General features: G+C 36.4%; 2 protein-coding genes across 3 annotated transcripts in view; both read right to left on the bottom strand.

The window, feature by feature from the left end:
• LOC144437740 (uncharacterized) overlaps positions 1-12,279 on the bottom strand; it is a 19,400-nt gene extending 7,121 nt beyond the window's left edge. For both annotated transcript variants that reach the window (XM_078126750.1, XM_078126751.1), the window contains exons 1-7: positions 12,216-12,279; positions 3,433-3,506; positions 2,176-2,229; positions 1,874-1,904; positions 1,497-1,571; positions 1,085-1,140; positions 690-774 (exon numbers count right to left, since the gene is read on the bottom strand). In XM_078126750.1, coding sequence (XP_077982876.1) covers positions 690-774; positions 1,085-1,140; positions 1,497-1,571; positions 1,874-1,904; positions 2,176-2,229; positions 3,433-3,486 — 355 coding nt within the window. In that variant the 5' untranslated portion in view covers positions 3,487-3,506; positions 12,216-12,279. The remainder of the gene's footprint in view (positions 1-689; positions 775-1,084; positions 1,141-1,496; positions 1,572-1,873; positions 1,905-2,175; positions 2,230-3,432; positions 3,507-12,215) is intronic.
• A 2,879-nt stretch (positions 12,280-15,158) lies between these two features.
• LOC144437997 (tolloid-like protein 1) overlaps positions 15,159-22,725 on the bottom strand; it is a 32,352-nt gene continuing 24,785 nt past the window's right edge. Inside the window, exons 7-9 of the mRNA XM_078127029.1 lie at positions 20,752-20,880; positions 18,561-18,713; positions 15,159-17,111 (exon numbers count right to left, since the gene is read on the bottom strand). Of these exons, the coding sequence (XP_077983155.1) occupies positions 16,936-17,111; positions 18,561-18,713; positions 20,752-20,880 (458 nt within the window). The 3' untranslated portion in view covers positions 15,159-16,935. The remainder of the gene's footprint in view (positions 17,112-18,560; positions 18,714-20,751; positions 20,881-22,725) is intronic.

The following is a 22,725-nucleotide window of genomic DNA, read 5'->3' on the forward strand; positions in this document are numbered from 1 at the left end:
CTGTCTGTCTGTCTGTCTGTCTGTCTGTCTGTCTGTCTGTCTGTCTGTCTGTCTGTCTGTCTGTCTGTCTGTCTGTCCAGCGCAGGCATATTCAAAAGGCCTAATAAATGCTTATATCACATCTGATATCAATACCATCAAATTACCGTACGTGATAAGAGTCGATTGACCCCGTTAATTGGATATGGCATAATAAATCGCAACTGCCTTACGTTAATTACGCCATTTAGTCAAAAACTATTAATAACCTAAATAATTATAAATATCAGATAAATGATGAAGATTTCCAGGCCTATTGATACGTCTTAATACGTCAAATGACCGGTAACCGTGTTCACTAGCCATCTAATGACCACGGGCCGAGGTAGCATAATAAACAATGTAAGTGCTGTGCTTTCGTTCGGACCAAAATAATCCCCAATGTGTATTTGAACTCAAACCCTAAACCTTAGTACGGACCAAGGTTAACTTATATTTTTGGTAATGTGAACCCCCCCCCCATCAGATTGCGAAATACGTGAAATTACAAAGATATCGGTTATCCCAGAACTTCAGCCGCTATATGCGTTTACGATCAGGCTCACGGAGACCGTGCATCAGGAAACCAACACCATATCTGAGGTCATGGTTAGATGTCAGGATTACCTGGTAAACCAATACTACACATTTGAAAGAAACACGTGACTTACTAAATCTACTGTCGATGACGTAGGGGACTGTTCCATTCTTCCACAGTTTGTCTGAATCACGAAGAACAAGTTTTGCCATTTGGAGCTGTGGACGATTGAAAATAATATCATGGGAAAAAGTCATAAATCACCATATCTTGTTGATACGCCGAATAATGCTGATATAATAATAATAATTTGTGACAAATAGTTTCTCGAAGTTTCACCATGAGTACATGTGAAATATATGTGTAACCAACATACACCGAAACAATAATGCCAATTGTAAATCAGAGTATGTCGATTATCCTTCCATTAATATTGGAATAACCCTATTTTTTCCAATGGCCGTATCCAGCCAGACTGGCTGATCATATCTTTTATACTACCCTATTTTCTTTAAATTTATTACCTACCTCCACGTCCTCTCGTGGCACGTCTATATCGCCCTCAATCACCACATCATAAGCTTCTGCAAGATGGAAAGATAGCTTCATTGATCTGATAAATAATCATGAAAAATGCTGGCTCTCCAATCTTTTATGCTACAATCTGTCTGCCTGTCAGAGTGTCTGTCTGTCTGTCTGTCTGTCTGTCTGTCTGTATGTCTGTCTGTCTGTCTGTCTGTCTGTCTATCTGTCTGTCTCATATTACCTCCGTCTCTCTCTCTCTCTCTCCTCTCTCTCCTCTCTCTCTCTCTCTCTCTCTCTCTCTCTCTCTCTCTCTCTCTCTCTCCACAGTTCGAACTCAGAATGAGCAGCTTACGTCATACCGATGTCTACTACATTGCATTTTTTTTTAATTACACATTTAAGGAAAGATATTTACCATTCGATCCAACACTGTTTTGTTCCAAAATATAGGACATAGCATCTTCCTCGTGTTTTCCAAATTTAGTCCTTTCTGAAAAGAAAAACAAGAAAAGCACGTACTATATACATTGCTTTGTGCTTTGCCTATGTCCATTGAAATGTTCAATATAGAGTTCAGCATTGCAAGGCTTTGTGTCAGTAATGTAATGCAACAAAATATAAATATGTTAAGTTTAATATTGTATTTAGATCTTGAGGTAATGTTTCGAAGAAAAATCATTTGCTAAGAATCAACCAAGAAATATTAATGTTCTTATCTGTTTTGTTGTTACTCTATGCATACACAAAAATAAGTGGACATGAGAAGTTTGTAATTGATCCAATATCACTTACTTCTGGTTTTCTTAGACCTGCTTCGACGACCCTGTGAGAGAACAAAATATTAACGAATCTGTGAAGTACGCAAAAAGAAAGGAAGGTTGGAATATGTTTTTAAGAATTGTCCTTATAGATATTTTAAATTAATAAATTAACAGGAACACATAATATTAGACGAAACACACACATATTATATATATATATATTGTACTTTGACTAGTTTTCATTTGTATCTTGAAACTATATAAAGGCTTTGATAAAATCAATTACGGCGTACAGTTTTGTAATTAGCTAGGAATATTGGCCTGTAAGCTTACCTTCCGGTTTCCTGTTAATAAATCTCCTTCTTCCGAAGTAATCACAAAGTGGTCCTGAACAAGTGAAATATAATAACACGGTCGGTACAAAACACGGGTAAAGGCCAGGTACAAGCCAGGCCAGGTCAGGCCAGGCTAGGTCAGGTATACACTGAATATTTCTTTAAGATTCACATTCATATTCAGATCCAACGATCCATCATCTTTTTATTTGCAATATGTATTGGTTTTCGTGGCATTTCGTTATTTATCTTTGGGGATGATGTACTTGGACTAATATCCCAAGACGTTTTGTTCTTGAACGAGCAATTGCCACTTCATTTAGCCAGGTAATTGTCGTACATATTTGTCCTAAACTTATTGCAATGGTATATTGTAGTTGTGCAAATCGTCCTGTCTTATCAATAAATACCGAAACTGCATGTCTGCCATCTTTTTTGTTTTCATGTGCAACATTCTGAAAGTGCATGTACTTGGCAAAACGTTTTTACTCTTGTGAGTATGTACAAGAATGCGATGAGTATGAAATCCACGTGAAAAATGTAGTACCTAGAAGAGAAGCGGACACTAATTGTGTGGCGATTTTAGATTTTAGATAACTGATTAGAACAACTAATCGAAAATCTACATCAAATACAATGACGGGTCTGACAAATCAACTCTTTGGGATCTGAATGTGAATTCCCCCCCCCCCCCGCCTGGCCTGTATCTGCATTTTGTTCCGACCGATTATAACACGGCAGAACACAGTGTGTATGACTGCCTGCCTGCCTGCCTGCCTGCCTGCCTGCCTGCATGCATGCATGCATGCATGTATGCATGCATGTATGTATGTATGCATGTATGCATGTATGTATGTATGTATGTATGTATGTATGTATGTATGTATGTATGTATGTATGTCCGTGCGTATATGTGTGTGCATTGTATTGATGGGTAGATTAATGTATCTTTGTACACAATACAATCATTGTGCTGGGCATATCATAACGTTCACCTACTAGCTAGTTCAAATGTCATGCTACAAACACAATGTTTAAATGACGCGATAAGTTGATTGCTGCAACCGTAGGACTGCAATGTACTGAGACGCACAACCAACACTTTATTGTATAGTAATGAAACCAATCATTGTCAGTTTCCCCCGTATTGCGGATTAGCACGTGCTGTAGGAAAGATTCAACGAAACAAACTAAAAAAATCAAGCATTTACAGTAACACCTTAAAGTCCAAGACAAAAGTGCTGTTGCAACTTACCTTCAACAGACAAAGGCAAATGAAAATCACAAACACAGTTCTTGTCCAGGTCATCTTGTATCTTCACCATGTAACTGTGTGCATAAGTATATCAAGTACAGCGAGTAAATAAGCCTCTTTATACTCATATCACCGGAGAAGGCGGGCAATAGTGACGTTGTACGGATAATCATAGTGTTTGTAGTTTAAGGTTACTGAAAGTGAACTTTCGACAGGATAATAGATGGTTATCGTGATAGTGCAATGAGTGAATAAATACCTAGTTAGAATGGAAACAATATGCCTGGAATTTGCCCTAGCTAGCTCTTTAGCAGTGTTTTGGCTATCAATAGTATCTCAAGGTTAACAAGACGTCCTCGGTTACCCTGATATTTTTCCAAACCCATTTCAAGATTGCTACACGATTGTGTGATATAAGTTTAACGACTTGTACATGAATATACGACTGCCCCTTTCATTTCATTTCAGCTTCTATTTTGAGTGAGTCTGGCGACATTACTCATGTTAATGGTGTCTACTTGTAAATTTCGAAATAAACTTCAAACTTCTTAGAAGTTATAAAAAAATTTCCAAACTTGTGGTATATACAGTAACATTCTGCTTTCATTTTCATTTTTCGTACGCGAGAATGGCAGGCCATGTTCTGCAATATTAAAAAAAACACATTGAATTTTAATGGAAAAAATCACATTCATAAAATTCATGTTTTCATTGGTTAATTTACATATTTTTCCTGTTTATCAAAATATTCTTGGTATTCGTTAAACATAATTGTGTTCGTGACTTTCAATATTGTTGTCTTGGATCATTTTTATATTCGCAAATCATAGTTTCATTCATCAACTTGACAAATGTTATATTGCCTGCTGTAACCTTATATTCACATGCCGTATGATGCTACGTTTCTGTTGTACGCGATTCCTGCTCCTGGTCCTTTTGAAATGATAAAAAAACATTTAGGGATTTGCCGTCGTGTTCTAGTTGGACACCGTCAAACTTTTAAATATTTTCCGATAGAGTTAACACAGTATCTGGCGGCCATATTGGTTTCTAAAATGAATATGAATTTTGGTATCATTTTGACCTCTATATCACAACATTGAACGATGACCCAGTTTTATCTATTGATTTTAATTGAGAATAGGTCGAATTTCGAGTTCAAATTGATCGCAAAAGTTTCAATAGTTTATTTTCGACGCATATTATACAGTAGGTAACAACGAGGGAACTCATCATCGAAAATAAAGTTGAGAAAACTTTTTAAAAAAGTCGTTCAGTTGTTTGGCTGGTAACTGCTGGTATTTTAGAATCGCTAGATAATGTTTGTTAAAATTGGTTCCATGTATTTATGTATAATTAATATTGTTTAAAATGTTGATTTACACACAAAATCGACTTGATCGATAACGTAGCGGTTAAAAATAGCCCGACCGGGATAAATTATAAGACTTTAAATGTAAACTACTGTACCATCAGAAAATAGTGTTTGTTTTGGAAATTGATTCCTGGATAGTATTACAAGTGATGGATGGCCAGGTTACTTACAGCGCGTTGCACGTTACTGTTCCCTGGCTCTAGTGTGATACACATTCTACACTTTAAGATAGCAGGATCGCTACATTTAGTCTGAATGAAATAAACCATTTATACATATTTGATTTAGACACAGACACGAGGGCGGCGGTGTTTGATGTCTGCATTTGATGTCTGCATGGTGGCATGCTAGTTCATTTTATTTAGACATAAATGTAGCAAGGTTGTATATTCATTCAATCATGTAGCATGTACAGTTTCTCACTGGTCATGAGTGCATGGTTGCATCAAACAGAACCCGTGAACGGTTAACCTGCAACGTTATTTCGAACAGATTATTTTGCTGTAAAAGAGCTATTACAACCCGAATCTCAAATTTCAGTCCATTTCCACCTTTTGATTGATAACTCCATAAGAATGATTATAACTTGCTTTAAGATAAATTGCCAAATTACCATTTTGATAAGATACTTCGATTAAAACCAGGCCAGATAAACTGTAAACTGATTATAACGGTATGGCCGTAAAAGTGGAAAGTGAAAGTCATGAAGCATGTAAGATTGAGGTATATTTTAGCGATATGAGGTGAAAAATCTTTCTTTTATGCATACAAAAGTTCCCTTCTTCCATTTTTTGAGTAGGAAACACGGACATGCTTTGAACAAATCACTTGTCCTTCTTCAGTGTCTAAACTGGGTCTGATCAAAATCTGTCTGATGTGTTGAACAAACTGGAGGAGTGAAAAGCTAATTCAGTATGTAACTTCGAGGAACCAGTGCAGCAAGCCCCAAGCTAAACGTTAGTAATGTTGAAATGTGTTTCCCACCTATTTCTCTTCGCAACACAACAACCGACACAGGAATATTATTTAGTACCTCAAACCATAGTAATTATATCTATGTGTGGATCGAACCTACTTTTAATTAGACCAGAGACCAGATACCATAGACCCTAGGGTCTATGATTTAGACTTGGAGTGCTATCCAAGGGGTAAAATATATGCGAACAACCATAACACTATAGAGATTATTTGTTCAGGATTTGCAATGTGTATATACCTGAAGATTATTTCAGATTTTAAGGTGTCAAAGTTTGTTCATATTTATAGACATTGATTCTGTGCTGTATACAAACGAATACGAACGGCTGCCCTAAACTAGTTTTGTGAGGGGAAAAACTTTGTATACAACTATTAGTCAACTTTCGAATGTGGGACCATAACACTTAATATAGTTGTTGAAAGACACGCACCATGAAGAGGAGTTCAGATGATATGGAATGGTTTGGCAGTATCCATGACAAAATGGTAAATGTTTATTTAACTTTAAAAAAAGACCTACTGAATGTCTTTGTGCTATAAGTTTAGATAGCAATCGCCATGTTTTAACGAAACAAATACGGGTACATGCATCCATATACACTAATGGTGTTTTAAATCTCTCAAAACAAGTCATGTGGAAACAAAAACACTTGAGAAGAGTTTAGTATTTCACCACTTTTAGAATCCCACTTTAATAGGACAAAGATGAATGTGGAAACCGCTCACTTGTGCTATGTGGGAAGCTTGGAACTGTTTATTAACGTGATCATGGTGATAGAGTTGTTTAGGAAGGGGAGTACTTATTATGGTCTTTTTAATATTACTACTGCTCTTCGCACACAGCTGATAGACCAAGTAATAACACCCGAATCACTCTCATATCTCATATCTGACTCAACTTCTGTATGTACGTACCAGGATCACACTTGAACTTTAAAGGGAATTAGCTCAGACTACACAGTTTGTGTATAAATCTACACTCGAGACGAAGGCAAACACCCAGCATAGTGCCTCGTTCATTGACTTCCCGCGAAGCCAAGTCCTCTTGCCAAATCTGAGGTGCCTGTCAGTCCCCAGTGACCTTTATTGTGACGTCCGTAAAGTCTAAATATACATAACGCATGGCCAATGGCCAAATAATTATTTCTGGGCGTGACCATGCCCTAAAAATATACTCAAAACATTGATGAATGATCACTATGAATCCTAGATATTTATGAAATGCAGACCGTCGTCTCATGTATTCGAGTATGCTTGGAATCCTGTGTGGTCTAAATCCAATATCCTTGAGACAGTCTATTGACCTTTCAGTCAAACTAGGCCATGCGATGTTGTTAAAATATTAAGTTTACTGAAATATAAATATGTCATCTGTGACACTTTCCCCTCTTTCCAAAATTTGTAACGCCCTCGTTACAGACTAAAATATCTAAAAAATAATTTACCCTTCATAAATGTAAATTGAAAAGTCTTAGAAGTAATTAATGCTGTTTCGTATGAAGTGTTAGAAATGTAAAATTTATACGACCCTTGAAAACTAAGATTGCTAAAATCTCAAATTCCGAACCAGATATACTTGTTTCGTCAACATGTACTTTAATGAATAAATGACATCAAAGAGAGACATCACAGATAATTAGAAAATTGAATCGTAGAATAATTATATCCTGAGTTGGCTATTGAATTGTGTACTTCTCAATCACATCACAAACATACGTTCGACTGGCCAGTCTTTTTCAATCATTCACACAATCATACTGATAGATATGACCATCCATAACGTACTGTTCGGGCCCCCTCTATTTTCATTAACACTACCAGACAAGTACATTCATCAATAGAATTCTCAGGTCTAAAGAACTTTGCTAGGAATTTTATATTTGCAGCATTTAAAAGTTGAACATAAAGAAATATAAATAGGAGAATGTTTTAATGTTGACCAAGTTATACCCGATTCATCGTGTACATAACTAAATTATAACATAAGTATTCCTATCTGAAAGGAATGTAGGTATCTGTCTCGTAAAATCAAATGATGACATTAAATATCTATGCTATGAATAAATATTAACTCTTAAATATTTCATCACGCCAATATTGAAAATTGTCACTGACAAACGGTCAGCATGCCATATTCGTGATCATATTCCAAATTGAATCGTTAACTGCAGACGAAATCAATATTATGAAAAAATGGTGTAGCATAAAAGTGTGTGTCAGTGACGTCGTCTTTGTTTAGTGAAGTCAAAATTAACCAGTCAATGTTATTCAAGTAATCTAAGTCTAGTAACTTGTGATTTCACCCTGATATCAGCTATCAAGAACACTGTCCTAAATGTATTGTCTTACAGCTATCCTTAAGTTACACTAACTAATCAGCTGTTACAGTCATCAAGAGAAGTCAGTTGCGCCAACACCATCATTGTCGTGTAAGAAACCCTACGTCATTATTTAAACATTACAGGCATCTTAGCTGTTCATCCATGTTTAAAATTTGACATCTTCAGTATGTTAACGACTTGTACAGAACTATTAAGACCATTAATATTAATCCAATAAGTCAATTTAGTTTTCATTACAAGTAACCTGATTGACCATAAGTAGGTTGGCAATTTTCTCATTGCAATTCAATATACCCTTTGAATCAATACAACTAGAAATTATGCACGCAGCTCAAGTGATAATGGTCCTTTCTGAGGAATTTCATAAATTCTTGCGGAATTTGAAAGGAAATTTGTATAGACAATAACACAGTTCATTTCGGTCGGATCTCTGTTTTACACCCAAATTCGAATTCAAATAGTTATCTTGTACAGCAGATCCAATAAAATACTATATCAATTTGGTTCCTTCCTTTACCATAGGAACCTTACATCACAAAATCAGACTCAACGTGTGAGCAACGCATTTATCTGTAGCGTTTTCGGCTCACTACAACTCAGAGTCAACAAAACTTCGAGGAGTTTCCAATACTCCATACTTCAAGAAATATCCTTATTAAAACTAAAATTTCTCCATAGATAAATCAATAATATTCTTTCTGCTTGTACGCGACCGTTGAGATGTAAAACAGCATCACTGAAATGATTGTGGTAAGAAAATAGATTTCAAGAATTGTTCGTCGTCAAACTAAATCGAGCATACAATTATTATGTCTTACACATGTCTCATGATTAGCTTTGTACACACAGTAACAAACTCGCTGATCGTGAATAGAAATGAATTCGCGCAATAATAATAATGTCAATCTTTAAAAAAGTTTTACTACCGGCTTGTTCTTTGTCCATCAAAAGTCTTAAATATGTACTTCACATGCAAACTGCTGCGTTCTGTATAAGCGTCCGATATTTTTTTGTTGAAAATTAAAGTGTTCTTCATACTCGTGCTTAGTAGCAATCGAATGTCAGTTGGTCGCGTTGATGGCTTCACTTAAAGTTTGTCATAGTCTTTATCGTTGTCTCGTTATTCAAAATTCCACGCTTTCAGATACATTCTCTCCTTCTGCAATGTTATATTCCGTTACTGCAATGTTATCAGTTCTAGTTCGTGTAGCATTCCCACCATTGGAACATAATCGTTAAAGTTTCCTTTCGAAAAGTTCTTGAATCTTTTCCGCATCCCTTTTTTTGTACAAACTTTTTCTTCTCGTGCAAGGCCAGATTTCCATCATTGTTTCTTCGTTACAGTGTTAATTGGTTTTACTCACCCAGTGGGGTTGTGCTTTTCTTCTTAAAGGTTGTCGGTAAGTCTTCGTAAGGTTCAAACTTGGTTCATTATACACACAAATGGTTGTTCAAGCCCCTGATCTCCATCAATATTACTTTCTGTTGTTCAAGCCCCGGATCTCCATCAATATTACTTTCTGTTGTTCAAGCCCCGGATCGCCACCAATATTACTACTTATATCTTCGCACACAGCTGATAGACCAAGTAATAACACCCGAATCACTCTCATATCTCATATCTGACTCAACTTCTGTATGTACGTACCAGGATCACACTTGAACTTTAAAGGGAATTAGCTCAGACTACACAGTTTGTGTATAAATCTACACTCGAGACGAAGGCAAACACCCAGCATAGTGCCTCGTTCATTGACTTCCCGCGAAGCCAAGTCCTCTTGCCAAATCTGAGGTGCCTGTCAGTCCCCAGTGACCTTTATTGTGACGTCCGTAAAGTCTAAATATACATAACGCATGGCCAATGGCCAAATAATTATTTCTGGGCGTGACCATGCCCTAAAAATATACTCAAAACATTGATGAATGATCACTATGAATCCTAGATATTTATGAAATGCAGACCGTCGTCTCATGTATTCGAGTATGCTTGGAATCCTGTGTGGTCTAAATCCAATATCCTTGAGACAGTCTATTGACCTTTCAGTCAAACTAGGCCATGCGATGTTGTTAAAATATTAAGTTTACTGAAATATAAATATGTCATCTGTGACATAAGTATACCTAATTAATTGGGTCATACGTCATAGTCAATATATATTAAAACATGACACGATTAATGAAATGTTTCCTGAAGGCTAGCGTTTGGTAACAGGTCTCATGCATCACACCAGCTCAGATCAGTGCCAAGTGTTATAATTAATGGAAGCCCCAAGTGGTACACAGTACGTACACCACCAGTTCAGCTATTTAGAGGCTGACAAACAGAACATACTTCGGCAGTTATATGCAGGGCCACATGATACGTGTATTTCAAATAATACTCTGGGCAATTGTTAACTTTTAGCTGTTATTGTGTGAGGTATTCTTTGTCTATATTTATCTTACAACCAGCTTCATGTTAGTGTACACTGGTTCTGTTTGGTACAACCCCAGTAAGAAACTGCATATTCTATGCATTAAGATAGCAAGATTGCACTTTCTTGCTACATTTTGTGTAAATGAAATAAACTATTTAAACATACTGCAACTATATGTAGACAGACGGGCGCCAATGTTTTGATGTCTGCATTTGATATCTGCATTATGGTATATTAGTTCATTTCTATTTAGATGAAATGTGGCAAGAAACTGTATTCATTCAATCTTATTATCTCAAAGTGTAACATCTGCAGTTTTTGATAATTTCTGCGTGGTAGTATCAAATAGAGCCAGCGAACACTAACATGTTTATGCCCACATTGTTAGAAATCAGATACACTTTCATCTGACGTGGCCAAAAAGTATCCCGGTCAAGATCGCATGCTAACACGTTTGTTTCTAAAATTGTAATTTCATTGCGATTCAAGTCCTCTGCATATAAATATAGCTAGAATTGCTGCAACATTTCAATCATACCAAAACACAGGTTTGTATAAATTGGACGCGTGAATATCAAACTTATCAAACTTCCAACACAGTGTTTCTTAATTGATAAAAATATGCAGAATATTTTTTCCAACAGCTATATGTCACTGGTTGCATGGGCCCTTCTACATAGTGGACCTGAAAAATATTTAGTGGAGTAAAGTTCCTACATTACCTGAAAAGTAGCTATGTCCCTCTCAGGGTTTTGTAAGCATAGTAAACAACCACAAAAAGAATTCGTTATGCAATTGTGTTGGGCAACATTGTGCAAGATGTAGAGAGAAACCATGAATAGCACAATGGTTATGTTTGTTACGTTTAGTACACTTCACTTACGTGTGTACACTTCACTTACGTGTGTCTCACATTTGTCGAACTAAAATGGAGTTCTTCTGGAAACGAGAAAAAGTTGTGACTTTTTTTTCATCATGAATGCTTAAAACTAAAGTGTTTTCAGTGTCGAAACCCACATGCCCATGTCAGCGTATCGGTAGTAATGATACACGAGCATAGAATTAAACGATCACTCACCCATGTAACCGCCAGTATGATCAATACGGGAGTATTAGTTGATAGGTAATATAGATCTAAGTCCATGTAAGATTGTCGTGGAATGCAGGGCCTTGAAATGCTATGTTATGCAATACAGAACGTTCTCAATATACCAGAATCTGAATTAGTCGCTATCACCAGAAAGAAAAAGACGTACTGTCGCTTCAAAGAGATATCTTATCTGTACACCCCCCACTAAGTATATGTCTTGTTCACAACAAGGTCCTTCGACAATTGGTCAAAGTACCAATTTCTCAATTGAAGAATATCCCAAGAACGCGAGACACTACAACTTACACATACTCGTCTGTCCAGAGTTCTGCTAACTGTAGTAGCTGTACAAGCCTAGACGTCGATACCCTCAATGTTCTGAGTGGAGGCCACGGTCTGACAAAAACAACAACCGCGTAGGTTTGTAAATGCACCCATGGGGTTTGATTATCGTGTAATGTTTGCGTTCCACTTCCAATGACACGAAGCAGTTGAGGTGTCATTCCACAGGCCACCAATACCGCCCACCAAAACACATGGACTTGATAAAGTAATCGAGCTCGTAGTGTGAAGTCACTTACCTGTACCACAGTTACTTGTCTGTGTCTGTACTTGGTGTTTACGAGGCTAGGCTAACATGCTAACTTCTATCGACTGTAATGACTGGAACGAAGATGGTAACTTGATAATTTGAACAACAGATAGAATAACTTGTAACCAAAGTAGTGTATGTCGATAAGCCCCTAATATTTTGAGCCAATTACCAGTTGTTTGCTTTGTTCGTTAGTTTGTTTATATTTCATTTGATTAGCCGTGTGTACAGTTCGTTACTAATTGATTACGCCATCAGTCACGGTTCGTCACTGTCTAGGAGTGCTTTCGTTATTTCATTAGGCGAGTACGTACATTAATTGTTTAGAAGCAAGGGACACCCAATTTCTGAATTCTGTCACCGTGTTTCTTCGAGCGTCCATAATATGTACGGATTTTAATAGAACAAACATCATTTCAATCCAGTGAAGTCTAACACCCCCACCCCCCAAAAAAACCAAAACAAAACAAAAAACAAAACAACAACAACAACAACAACAACAACATCAACAAACAAACAAACAAATTAACAAACAAACAAACAAACAAACAAACAACAACAACAACAACAACAACAACATACAACAAACAAACAAACAAACAGACACACAAAACCACTTACGCGGGCAATGATTACAAATTGAGTTTGCCCGCTATTTTTCCGTCCGAGTTAGAAAATCCGCACACCAAAATGAAACACTCGTTGTTTACCCATCAGAAAAATGAATAAAGTGCAGGCCAATACTTCCCAAACATCAAAAATATAAAGTTTGTAAAACAGCGGCGTTATAGGCTTCTCTTAAACCTCCATGGTAAAAACCTCAGACCTGAGGTAAAACACACTATAGTAGTAAATAAAATAGTTCATGTCAGTGTCCGTATTCTTCAGTCACGGTAATTAAATACAATAATCTGCAGCCGATCACGAGAAACACATAAACTGTATCTTTTATCAAAGACAATCTGATTAATATGATAACAGAGTGATAATGGTCTATAAATACGGTATTCATTGACTTTAAACATGACGTCATAGACGCTACTGTCAATTATCCCAGCTACGAAATCCAAATACAGGACATCATAAAGACGACGTAAGAAATCTTTAGACCCAATCAACATGCTATGACCTGTCTGGTTTGTCAAGTTGTTGTAAATGCTACTTTTTACAGTTCATCCGACTTTTAAATATAAAGTAAATGGTTAGTCATTTATTTTTTATTCAATGTATTTGTAAATATATATATATATATATGGAATGGGATAATACTATTTACATGACAAGCGATACAATAGTCATGGTAAAGTTGTGGATAACTTCAAGTTGTTGGACTTACGGATTTGTCGTTGTGGGCGCTCCATATCATGTATATAAGCAACAGGATGAATATTATCTTGCATTGCAAGAGAACGTGACCCTCCCCGGTCGTTTATGGGAGCCTCTTCCCTCTTGTCTGATTAATGTATTACTAGTATTAGATTTTTGCATTGAACTTCGATCATGTGGCATCCAAATAACACTAACCCAGTCGTTGAGGGCGCTGTTATGTATGGCCCTTGTTCAAGCGCTAGAATACTAGTATCAACTCTTCATATAAATTTCCAGATACTAATTTCACAGGAGACAGCGACTTTGCGATCTCTGAATAACTCGGCTGATCGTCTGAGAATGTAAGTACATGAATATCACTTGATAGTGACGTGTACAGGGAAATAGATGGTAATCATAGCTAGCTGGAAGAGCATACATAGTTTTACTATCACGAGCCATGATTTATATATTAGCTAGCGGTGGCCCAACACAAAATGGGGGAAAGGTTACACAAATTTAAAGTCGTCAGATTTAATACTCTGCTACACATTCGGAAGTCACACGAGACTTCATTTGTTAGCCATGCTTTAATTTGTTATTCACAAGATTCACACAGTAGAGTCTCCTGTGATACGACTTCTATCTGTTTGCTATATTCTGTTTCGAGGACGACAAAATGTAGGCAAACTATGCTTATATGGCATGATTTGTTCTGCTCAAATTACCACCAATGTGTTCATCTAGAAAATCAAATCGTTTTGCATGCCGATAACTACCTCAAAGAGCATATGATCAAATGTTATCGTCCACAGAACTAGCTATACATAAAAATTGTCAGTCATCACAGAATCCGTGTGAGAGTATTATATTCACTCTATTCCAACTCTGGCAGCAGCCCTAGTTGTTCATTTCGTTCACTTTTTGTGTATTCCGGTTCAAAGATGTAGTTTCCAAACTAAGTTATGGTCACTGCCAAACGCCAACTTGAATGTCATAAAGGTCGAGAGGTAATGACGTGAAGATTTCTCAGAATGAACACCAGAGGGCAAGGAAAACAAGCCATATTCGATACACGGTACAAATCAGTAGTCAAACATCTAATCGATCAGTACAAGCCACATTGTCGGTGAATTTTTCCCTAATTGTGATTTACCTGTTTATTTGTTTCTTTTTCCCTTTTGATACACCAGACTGAATATTGACTGACTCTCAGTGTTTATTGACTGACTGTAGCCATGTAGTTTGACAGAAAGTGGAAATCCTCACAGCCGGTTGTTGGCATTAAATAAAAAGTCCAAACACTCAAAGTTGGGCATTCTAGAAACCGTACAACTTATTCCACTGTACATTTTTGTAGAAACAAATCAAAATTATGAAATAGAAAATGCTGTAGACAGTAAAAAAAAGTTATAAAGATGTACTGCAGATAATGTATACAATGATAACGTCTCGCTTTCATTCCTGGCGTCCCCTGCAACACTAGACAGAATGTTGTGAATTCTAATCAAGTTCAAATCCATGTAATTACTGATAACGTTTTCATCTGAGACTTACACAATTGTTTTTTTTGAAGGAAAAGAGAACAATTTTATTATTTACTTAGCAGCATATTTTGTCTCATATGGAGCACCAAAGTACAAATCATAGAATATACACACATATACTGAGTACACTCACAGTGACTATAGACACAGTGACTATATATAGACCCGTAAATATTAAAAACAAAATCACTTTAAAATTCCACAGTAAAATGACTATGTCAAACATATTCATTTAAAACACTTGGATCTATACAGTTAAAACCTTTTCGATTTATCCTTGTAATGTACATGTATTTATTTAGCTATAGTTTTTGATGTTACCATGTTTTAGTTAGAATGACAAATTACAACAAACAAAGGGAATCTCTTATTGCGCATGTTCAGTCCGTCATTTGCGCATGCTCATTCAACTGGGATCAGCAACGAGGCTTCCAAAGTATTAATATATTCGGCATCTCCCTGAGATGAGTTGTATGTTAAACCTGCAATAGCTGTAACTGAATCTTTTTTCATAAAGAAATACAATAACACACATATACAGAGTACACTCACAGTGACTGTGTAACCAGTAACTAATGAAATGAAAATTTAAACTATTCTGGGTAGCTAGCCTGTAACTTGAATTTTGACACCATGCTAGTGATGCTGATCATTTTATCAAGAAAGTAAATATGCATTACGTGACTTTGATTATATTGGCGTTGTCGTCGGCGAATATTTCACACATGCAAAAAACGGTGAACTCATTTTGACCATGCGCATTTACACAAGTAATGACCGGTGGCGGCGCTGTAATCAGTAGGTCATTACTTGCAGACTACATATACAAATTTACAATTAAGTGATGCAATAAACTGTAGGAAGTGATGAAAAACATCAAAACTGCCGCCCTCTTTAAATGCTCCAGTTACTTGGTATTGCAATTTTAAACATGTAGACGTCTACCTTGTTGAGCTATTTTTTGGGTAGATCCTTCAAAATATACATTATACAGATGGTAAATAATTGCATGTTATATCCAACGAAATTAAGGCAGCTAAAATGAAATACATAGATATTATTTATAAAAATACTAAAAAAAACCACGTATTGTAAATACGTTTAGAGTAACGACATACACTAAACTTACAGGTAAAATTATGACATAATGTATATAAATTTTAAAAAAACTTTGAGAGTCATATTCAGATTAAGTTCACTTATTGCTTCTTTTAAAATAACACAATTAAAAATTAGCAAAGTCATTTTGAGTGCTTTCCATTTAAATCATGTTTATAAGACATTTGGAATGACATACTTTTGAGATCTCACGAGATTACGAACATCAATCACAAGACAAAGGTTATTAGAGAGAGAGTAAATTCCTTTTCTTGGAGAATCGAAGCCTCGAGATGTTTAAAACAGTTATAGGGTCGATAATTCCATATGTAAAGGTAAAATAGCAGAGATGAGTTGCTCCCAGTTTTCATTCTTTGAATGTAGTCACCATGGAAACGGTATCTCCATGGGAAGGGTTAAAAAGTTAAGTCTTTTCACCTTGGTTAATAAACTCTTTATACATTTGAACGGTGCAGGTTGTCACTGCCCAGCAGTCACGACTTCGCTCGGCACACAAAGCGACCCCTGCTGTTTTTAAACACAGTAAGATGTATCAAATTAATCAAGAAGTCAGTAGCGTGACTAGTAGACTGCCCTTGAAAGTTCATCACACAAACCAGTACAGACTGCGAATACAAACATCAAAGAAACACTTAGTTTAAAATCTGACGTCTTTTCGCCGATGTAACACAGTCACAATTCAATGATTTAAAGGATCCTGGACAGCACCATTATCCAGCTGACGTGGCGTACTATTTACACAGGTGTAGGCGCGGGGTGCTCCTTTGCTTCCGCTTTCTTCATTCTCGTTTTACGTTCCTTCATTTTTTCGACTCTTTTGTATATGAACATTGCAATCATGGCTAGAACAAATCCAACGAGAATTATCCCGATTAAAACTCCGACGACTGTTTCCCCTGAAACAACGGCAGCTGAAAGTCAAAAGAAATTAAATAATCAGGTGGGCATCTTAATGACCTTATACTATGCGCAAGCCAAGTTATAAGTGTTCGAACTGAAAATATTAGATTTACATATTGGTAAATAATAGGTCATTATATATTGATCACTAGAATACGTATAATTCAGTTGTTCTAAGGTGTTCGAAATTAGAGAGACAAAGCGTTCTAAATCGGCGTTATCTCCCCGGTGTAATCTTAAAACATACTTGCGCAAGTATGATTATTTTATTCTCCTGTGGTTTTCTTTATTAACCACTCGTGAAATAAGGATTTTGTTGCTACTCTTGTCACTCGTGTTTTCTTTGGTGGACGACGAAAAATATTGAGGAATATATAATATATAATTGTGAGACAACTGTTCAGAATGCAATCACCTAGGAAACCGTTGTTTGATAGGATACGTCTGTGATAGAAATATACAGTATATCCTAGACTAAGTTGTGAGTTTCATTCTTTTACTGTCATTTTAAAATAATCGATTCGAACAAGATATCAATTTAGTTCTTGCACTAAGTTACATTGCCAAATATAAAGAGGTTCACGTGTTTTCTATAAACACTCTTTCTTTAAATGCAAATATTGTCAACCTTTTTGTCCAGGTTGACAACCAAACTGTACCTCGTTGCAATACTTACTATAAATTCAACGAAGCTCGTATACTAACTAGACAGATTATGTATCCATGCCAATATGAGATACTGTTAACCGATCCAACATGATGAATAAATTGTAATTGAAGTTACTCTTTTCTATTATAGCTTTTAGAAGTCATCTTGTGTCCATGCCTGACTTGACTTCATAAATGGCGACTTGTTTAGTCAATCGTAAAGTCTAAGACAAATTCTGTTTAACCTTCGTGCCCACTGCCATTAGATCAATGAGCCAAACGTAAATGGACTCTTATGTGCTCACAGTATGCATTAACATCGATCTATATGATGAAGTAGTGTCAATTCCTGTCTGACAATAACTAAGGTTGCAAATGCTCCGGTATTTTTGTTCTCAAGATTTGCCTTTTTTTGCAACTTTCGGTTATTTGACACAAAACATGAGGGGTGGGGTGGGGGGGGGAACCATTTACCTCTTGGAGACACAGTTTCGATTATGATTAAAGTTAGGTTAGAATAATTGTGACAGTCGTTTGGAAAAAAGTTGGCCTAACAACTAATCCTGTACAGTCCTTGTGGATTCACTGATAACGTTTAATACACTATAAATATAAATGCGAGGAAATTTGAAGCCCTGGCCTTTAATATGATTTACAGTAGTTTTTCATCCTATTTGAATTCGACTCTCGTTGAATATATACTAGTATGCCATCTACGGTCAAACACTTCTCACATAATGATACTGTAAAACCTTGAAATGGACAAGCAATGGTCAACTGACTACTACATTTTGACAAACACATGTACTTACATATATTGGGACAGTCTTCTTCATCTGAACCATTAGCACAGTCTGAGTAGCCATCACAATATGCATATTCTCTATAAATACATGGCGATCGAGGCTTGCCATACTCTCCACAGTAAAACTCCTCAGGATTGCATATTTCATCTGCTGACGGAACTGTGAAATAATATATGTAAAGATATATGTTAAATAATCAACCATAAAACTAATACTATGTATGTATGTATGTATGTATGTATGTATGTATGTATGTATGTATGTATGTATGTATGTATGTCTCTTTTTTGTAACACTTTGCGTACACTCCCTAACTTAGATAGTAATATGCATTAAAGTAATAACAATGGGACAAGAAGTATAGGCAAATTATCCAATTTCATCTAACTTGTCATTTCCTAATCTAAATTTATGATATTAATCATCTTTTATAAATTGTCTTTTCCTTTATGAATTCATCACATGTTAATTAATCCAAGTACAGGAATGGGTCATGACAGTCGAACTCTGAATGTCAATTGTGATGTATGAGAGGACAGTCATATCTTAACATTTCATCGACAATGCCGTCATCACAATGACACCACTACTACATCATTAAAGGTGAACGAATACCAACTTCCGTCATATCAGGCTAGAACATAGTCGTTGGCTTCCTACAAATATTTTTCTAGTGTATTACACAGTATTACTGCTCTATTATGCTGTATGGGAGTTTGCTTCAGGGCTGGGTGGGTTTGTGGGAGGGGGGGGGGGGGTTAGTAGGTGGTGGCTGCTATCTGATCCGAAAGCGAAAACGCCTATGCTAGTGTGTAATACGCTTGTATGATGACACATGTACATCACTATTAATTTTACTCAGGTAGAGCAAGGATCATCAAACAGGGTCTGAGAGGAGAATGACGAAACGTACTTTGCAAAATTGTATTTTTGAGGAGATGCGAATTTTTGAGATGGTCTTATGAAGTCAATTTAAGTCCGAGGCTTCCTTGGCCAGTGTCCTTTATCACAGACAATGCCGGGCTGTGCATAATCACAGTAATATATATTATAAATTTATACACTAACTTACAGTTGCCTGGCTTGTAAATCTTGTAACGTCATTTCTTACCCTCTGGCCTGAGGTAAAATGATTACTTAAATTTCATCTCATAAATTAACACTTTTTATCATTAAAATTTAATACACCTGACTCTATACCAACATCTATAAATGTGACAGCCAGGTGACAGAAAAGCTAGTAATTAAAACATAACGTACACTTGCTGCTGTGATATTCGTCGAAGAATTGACAATAGCTCAACTACGTGTTATCAAGTTTAAACCGCTAGGCTCAAACATTACATATGAAGTATCATCACCGAATTAAATGGTATCACTTGTAATCCCTACATTTGCCAGGCAATAACGAAACAAGTGTTTTGACATGTGTGCAGAGGCATGTTTCGGAGTCTACAATAAGATGGAATAAAGGCGACCTGGCGTCCTGGATAGATCCGCTTACGGCGGTTGAGATGAAGAAATGTACTTAGGAAATAAATGAAGGTGATATGGGAAGTGAAGTAACAGAACACGCATCATGCATATATTGATATATAAGGGATATGCGATTATTTTGGTTTTAGAAGCAAAATGCCACTGAGTTACGGATTCTTGCAGACTAAGATATCACGATGTCTTATGCTCAAGAGCAGTTATTGAAGCGTACATTAATGTTATGTGAGTTTATTGGCTTGTTAGTTTTCTAAGTCACGTCAGTGGTACAGAAGTACACTGATTTAAACATTGTGAATATAACTTTGAATTACTGCGCACCTGGAAAACTATATGCATTTTGATATGTTTTAAAGCCGTGGAAACTGTGCGTGTACTTTTGTGTGTGCCTTTGGGCGCATGACACTTCAAAGCCTAGTGAACTGTGTTTGTTTTCAGTGAAGCAAGCACTTGATCACGTAGAGGAACAGAAGGATAGAATTAGATCTTGCTGAAACAGAAATCACGATTGAGAAGTCTGACAAAAACTAACAAAACATACAAAGCACAAAAGGTGTTCTGAGCTTTCCTTATGTATGTCACAGTATTTGGAAATTCAAAGTGCATATGCTTTATGGAACGTCTTGCTTTGTGTATGTGTCGGGGGGAAAGCTCGATTTTATGAATTTTTTAGGGTTCAATAACTGAAATGAGTTTCTCTTACTTTCGTCACATTTTCTCTCGTCTTCGTAGTCTCCACAATGGTTATAGCCATCGCACACTGTGGGACCAGGAATGCATAGACGTTTACTTTTACAGTGAAAATCACCAGATTTACAGGTTGACTCTCCATCTGAAAAGAAAGAAAATACCGTGAAAACACACAAAAATACATGCAGGCATGCGCGCGCAAGCACACATACAATCATATACACACACACACACACGCACGTACGTACATACATACATACATACATACATACATGCATACATACATACATACACACACATATTCCATACATATTACATACATATTACATACATATTACATACATACATACATACATACATACATACATACATACATACATACGCAACTTGCAAGTAATGGACTTCGATCGTGAAATGTGTTATGTTTCGTACAGTACTAGTATTTTGGCGATCGAACGCCCCCTTAGCATTTAGTACTGTTTACAAAGATTCACACCAAATTGATAAACCAAGTTACTAAAAATACACAATAGCTGCTTTGATATAAGCCCTTGTATCTAACACAAACAAATGCATTACAAGGCTAGACCTCGGAGCAGGTGCGGAACACAGATTTTATTTCCTTTTCTAAGTGCATTATAGCTTAATAATTTGACTAGTGATGGTAAAGATACCAGAATGAATTTAAATTGATTCCACTAGCGTTAAGAATAGTTATAGAATTCTTTTACTTTGCGACAGACAAAATCTAATCAAATGCATATAACTGACAAGAATGTCCCTACCAATCTCATCTGTCTGTAAATAAGACTATTGTAAATATTCGAAAACAAATTGGGAAAGCTACTTTCTAGGAAGTCTTTGAAAAATGCACACTAGTTGCCAGTCATCCTTACAATTTCTGTTTTCGAAGATATATTTTTGTTAAAATCAAAAGATGTATAGTTTTGTAGAAACGCAAGAAATCACTTTGAAATTGTATAGGACTGCTCAATAGAGTACATGACAGTGTGGTGTGCAGCAGTTAGGTAAGGTAAGGTAAGATTACATTACATTACATTACATTACAGTATAGCACGACGGAGTACAACACGGTGAAGTGGAAACCAGTACAATACAGTACACAACAATATTATAGTATAATACAGTACAGTTTAGTGCAGTATAGTACACTGCTGTGCAGTAGAGTAGCGTACAGTGGTGTAGAGTAGAGTTGAGTAGACTAGAATGCAGTACAGTAGACTGCATTACATTACACTGCAGTACAGTACAGTATAGGGCAGTGGAGTACAGTTGTGAAATATAAGCATAGTTCAGCACAGTGCAGTAGAGTAGAGTAGAGTGGAGTAGATTAGAGTATAGTACAGTAGAGAGCAGTACAGTACAGTACAGTACAGTATAGTACAGTATAGTATAGTATAGTATAGTATAGTATAGTATAGTACAGTACAGCACGTAACGTACAGTACAGTACAGCACAGTACAATATAGTATAGTACAGAACAGTACAGTACAATAAAATACAGTACAGTACAGCGCAGTACAGTACAATCAATTCAATACAGAATAGAACAGAGGAGAACAGTACATGTACAGTACAGTACAGTACAGTACAGTACAGTACAGTACAGTACTTTCCAGCACAGGGTATGAGGGGACAGGACAGGACAAGTCTGTCCTACATTACAGAAGAGCTAGAGAACACGACACGACAGGAACAATAACGAGAACGTGAGAAATAGCCTCCGAGGAATTCAGATCGGAAGACATGTTGAATGAATAATTTATACTTTGCATATCACGACTCATATAATTATTCTATAACAGAGTACTACAGATATGCTGTTTTATAACCAAATCTATCAAAATAAGCCTTAAGCGACCGATATCGTTTCCTTTTCAGGCAGTAGTAAGACGTTCTGGTTGATTGATGAGAAAAAAGGACAGCAATGACGAGAAGTGACATCGTATCCTTCCTGCCCATCAA

This window comes from Glandiceps talaboti, chromosome 7 (assembly GCF_964340395.1).
Source record: "Glandiceps talaboti chromosome 7, keGlaTala1.1, whole genome shotgun sequence".
Taxonomy (NCBI): Eukaryota; Metazoa; Hemichordata; class Enteropneusta; family Spengelidae; genus Glandiceps; species Glandiceps talaboti.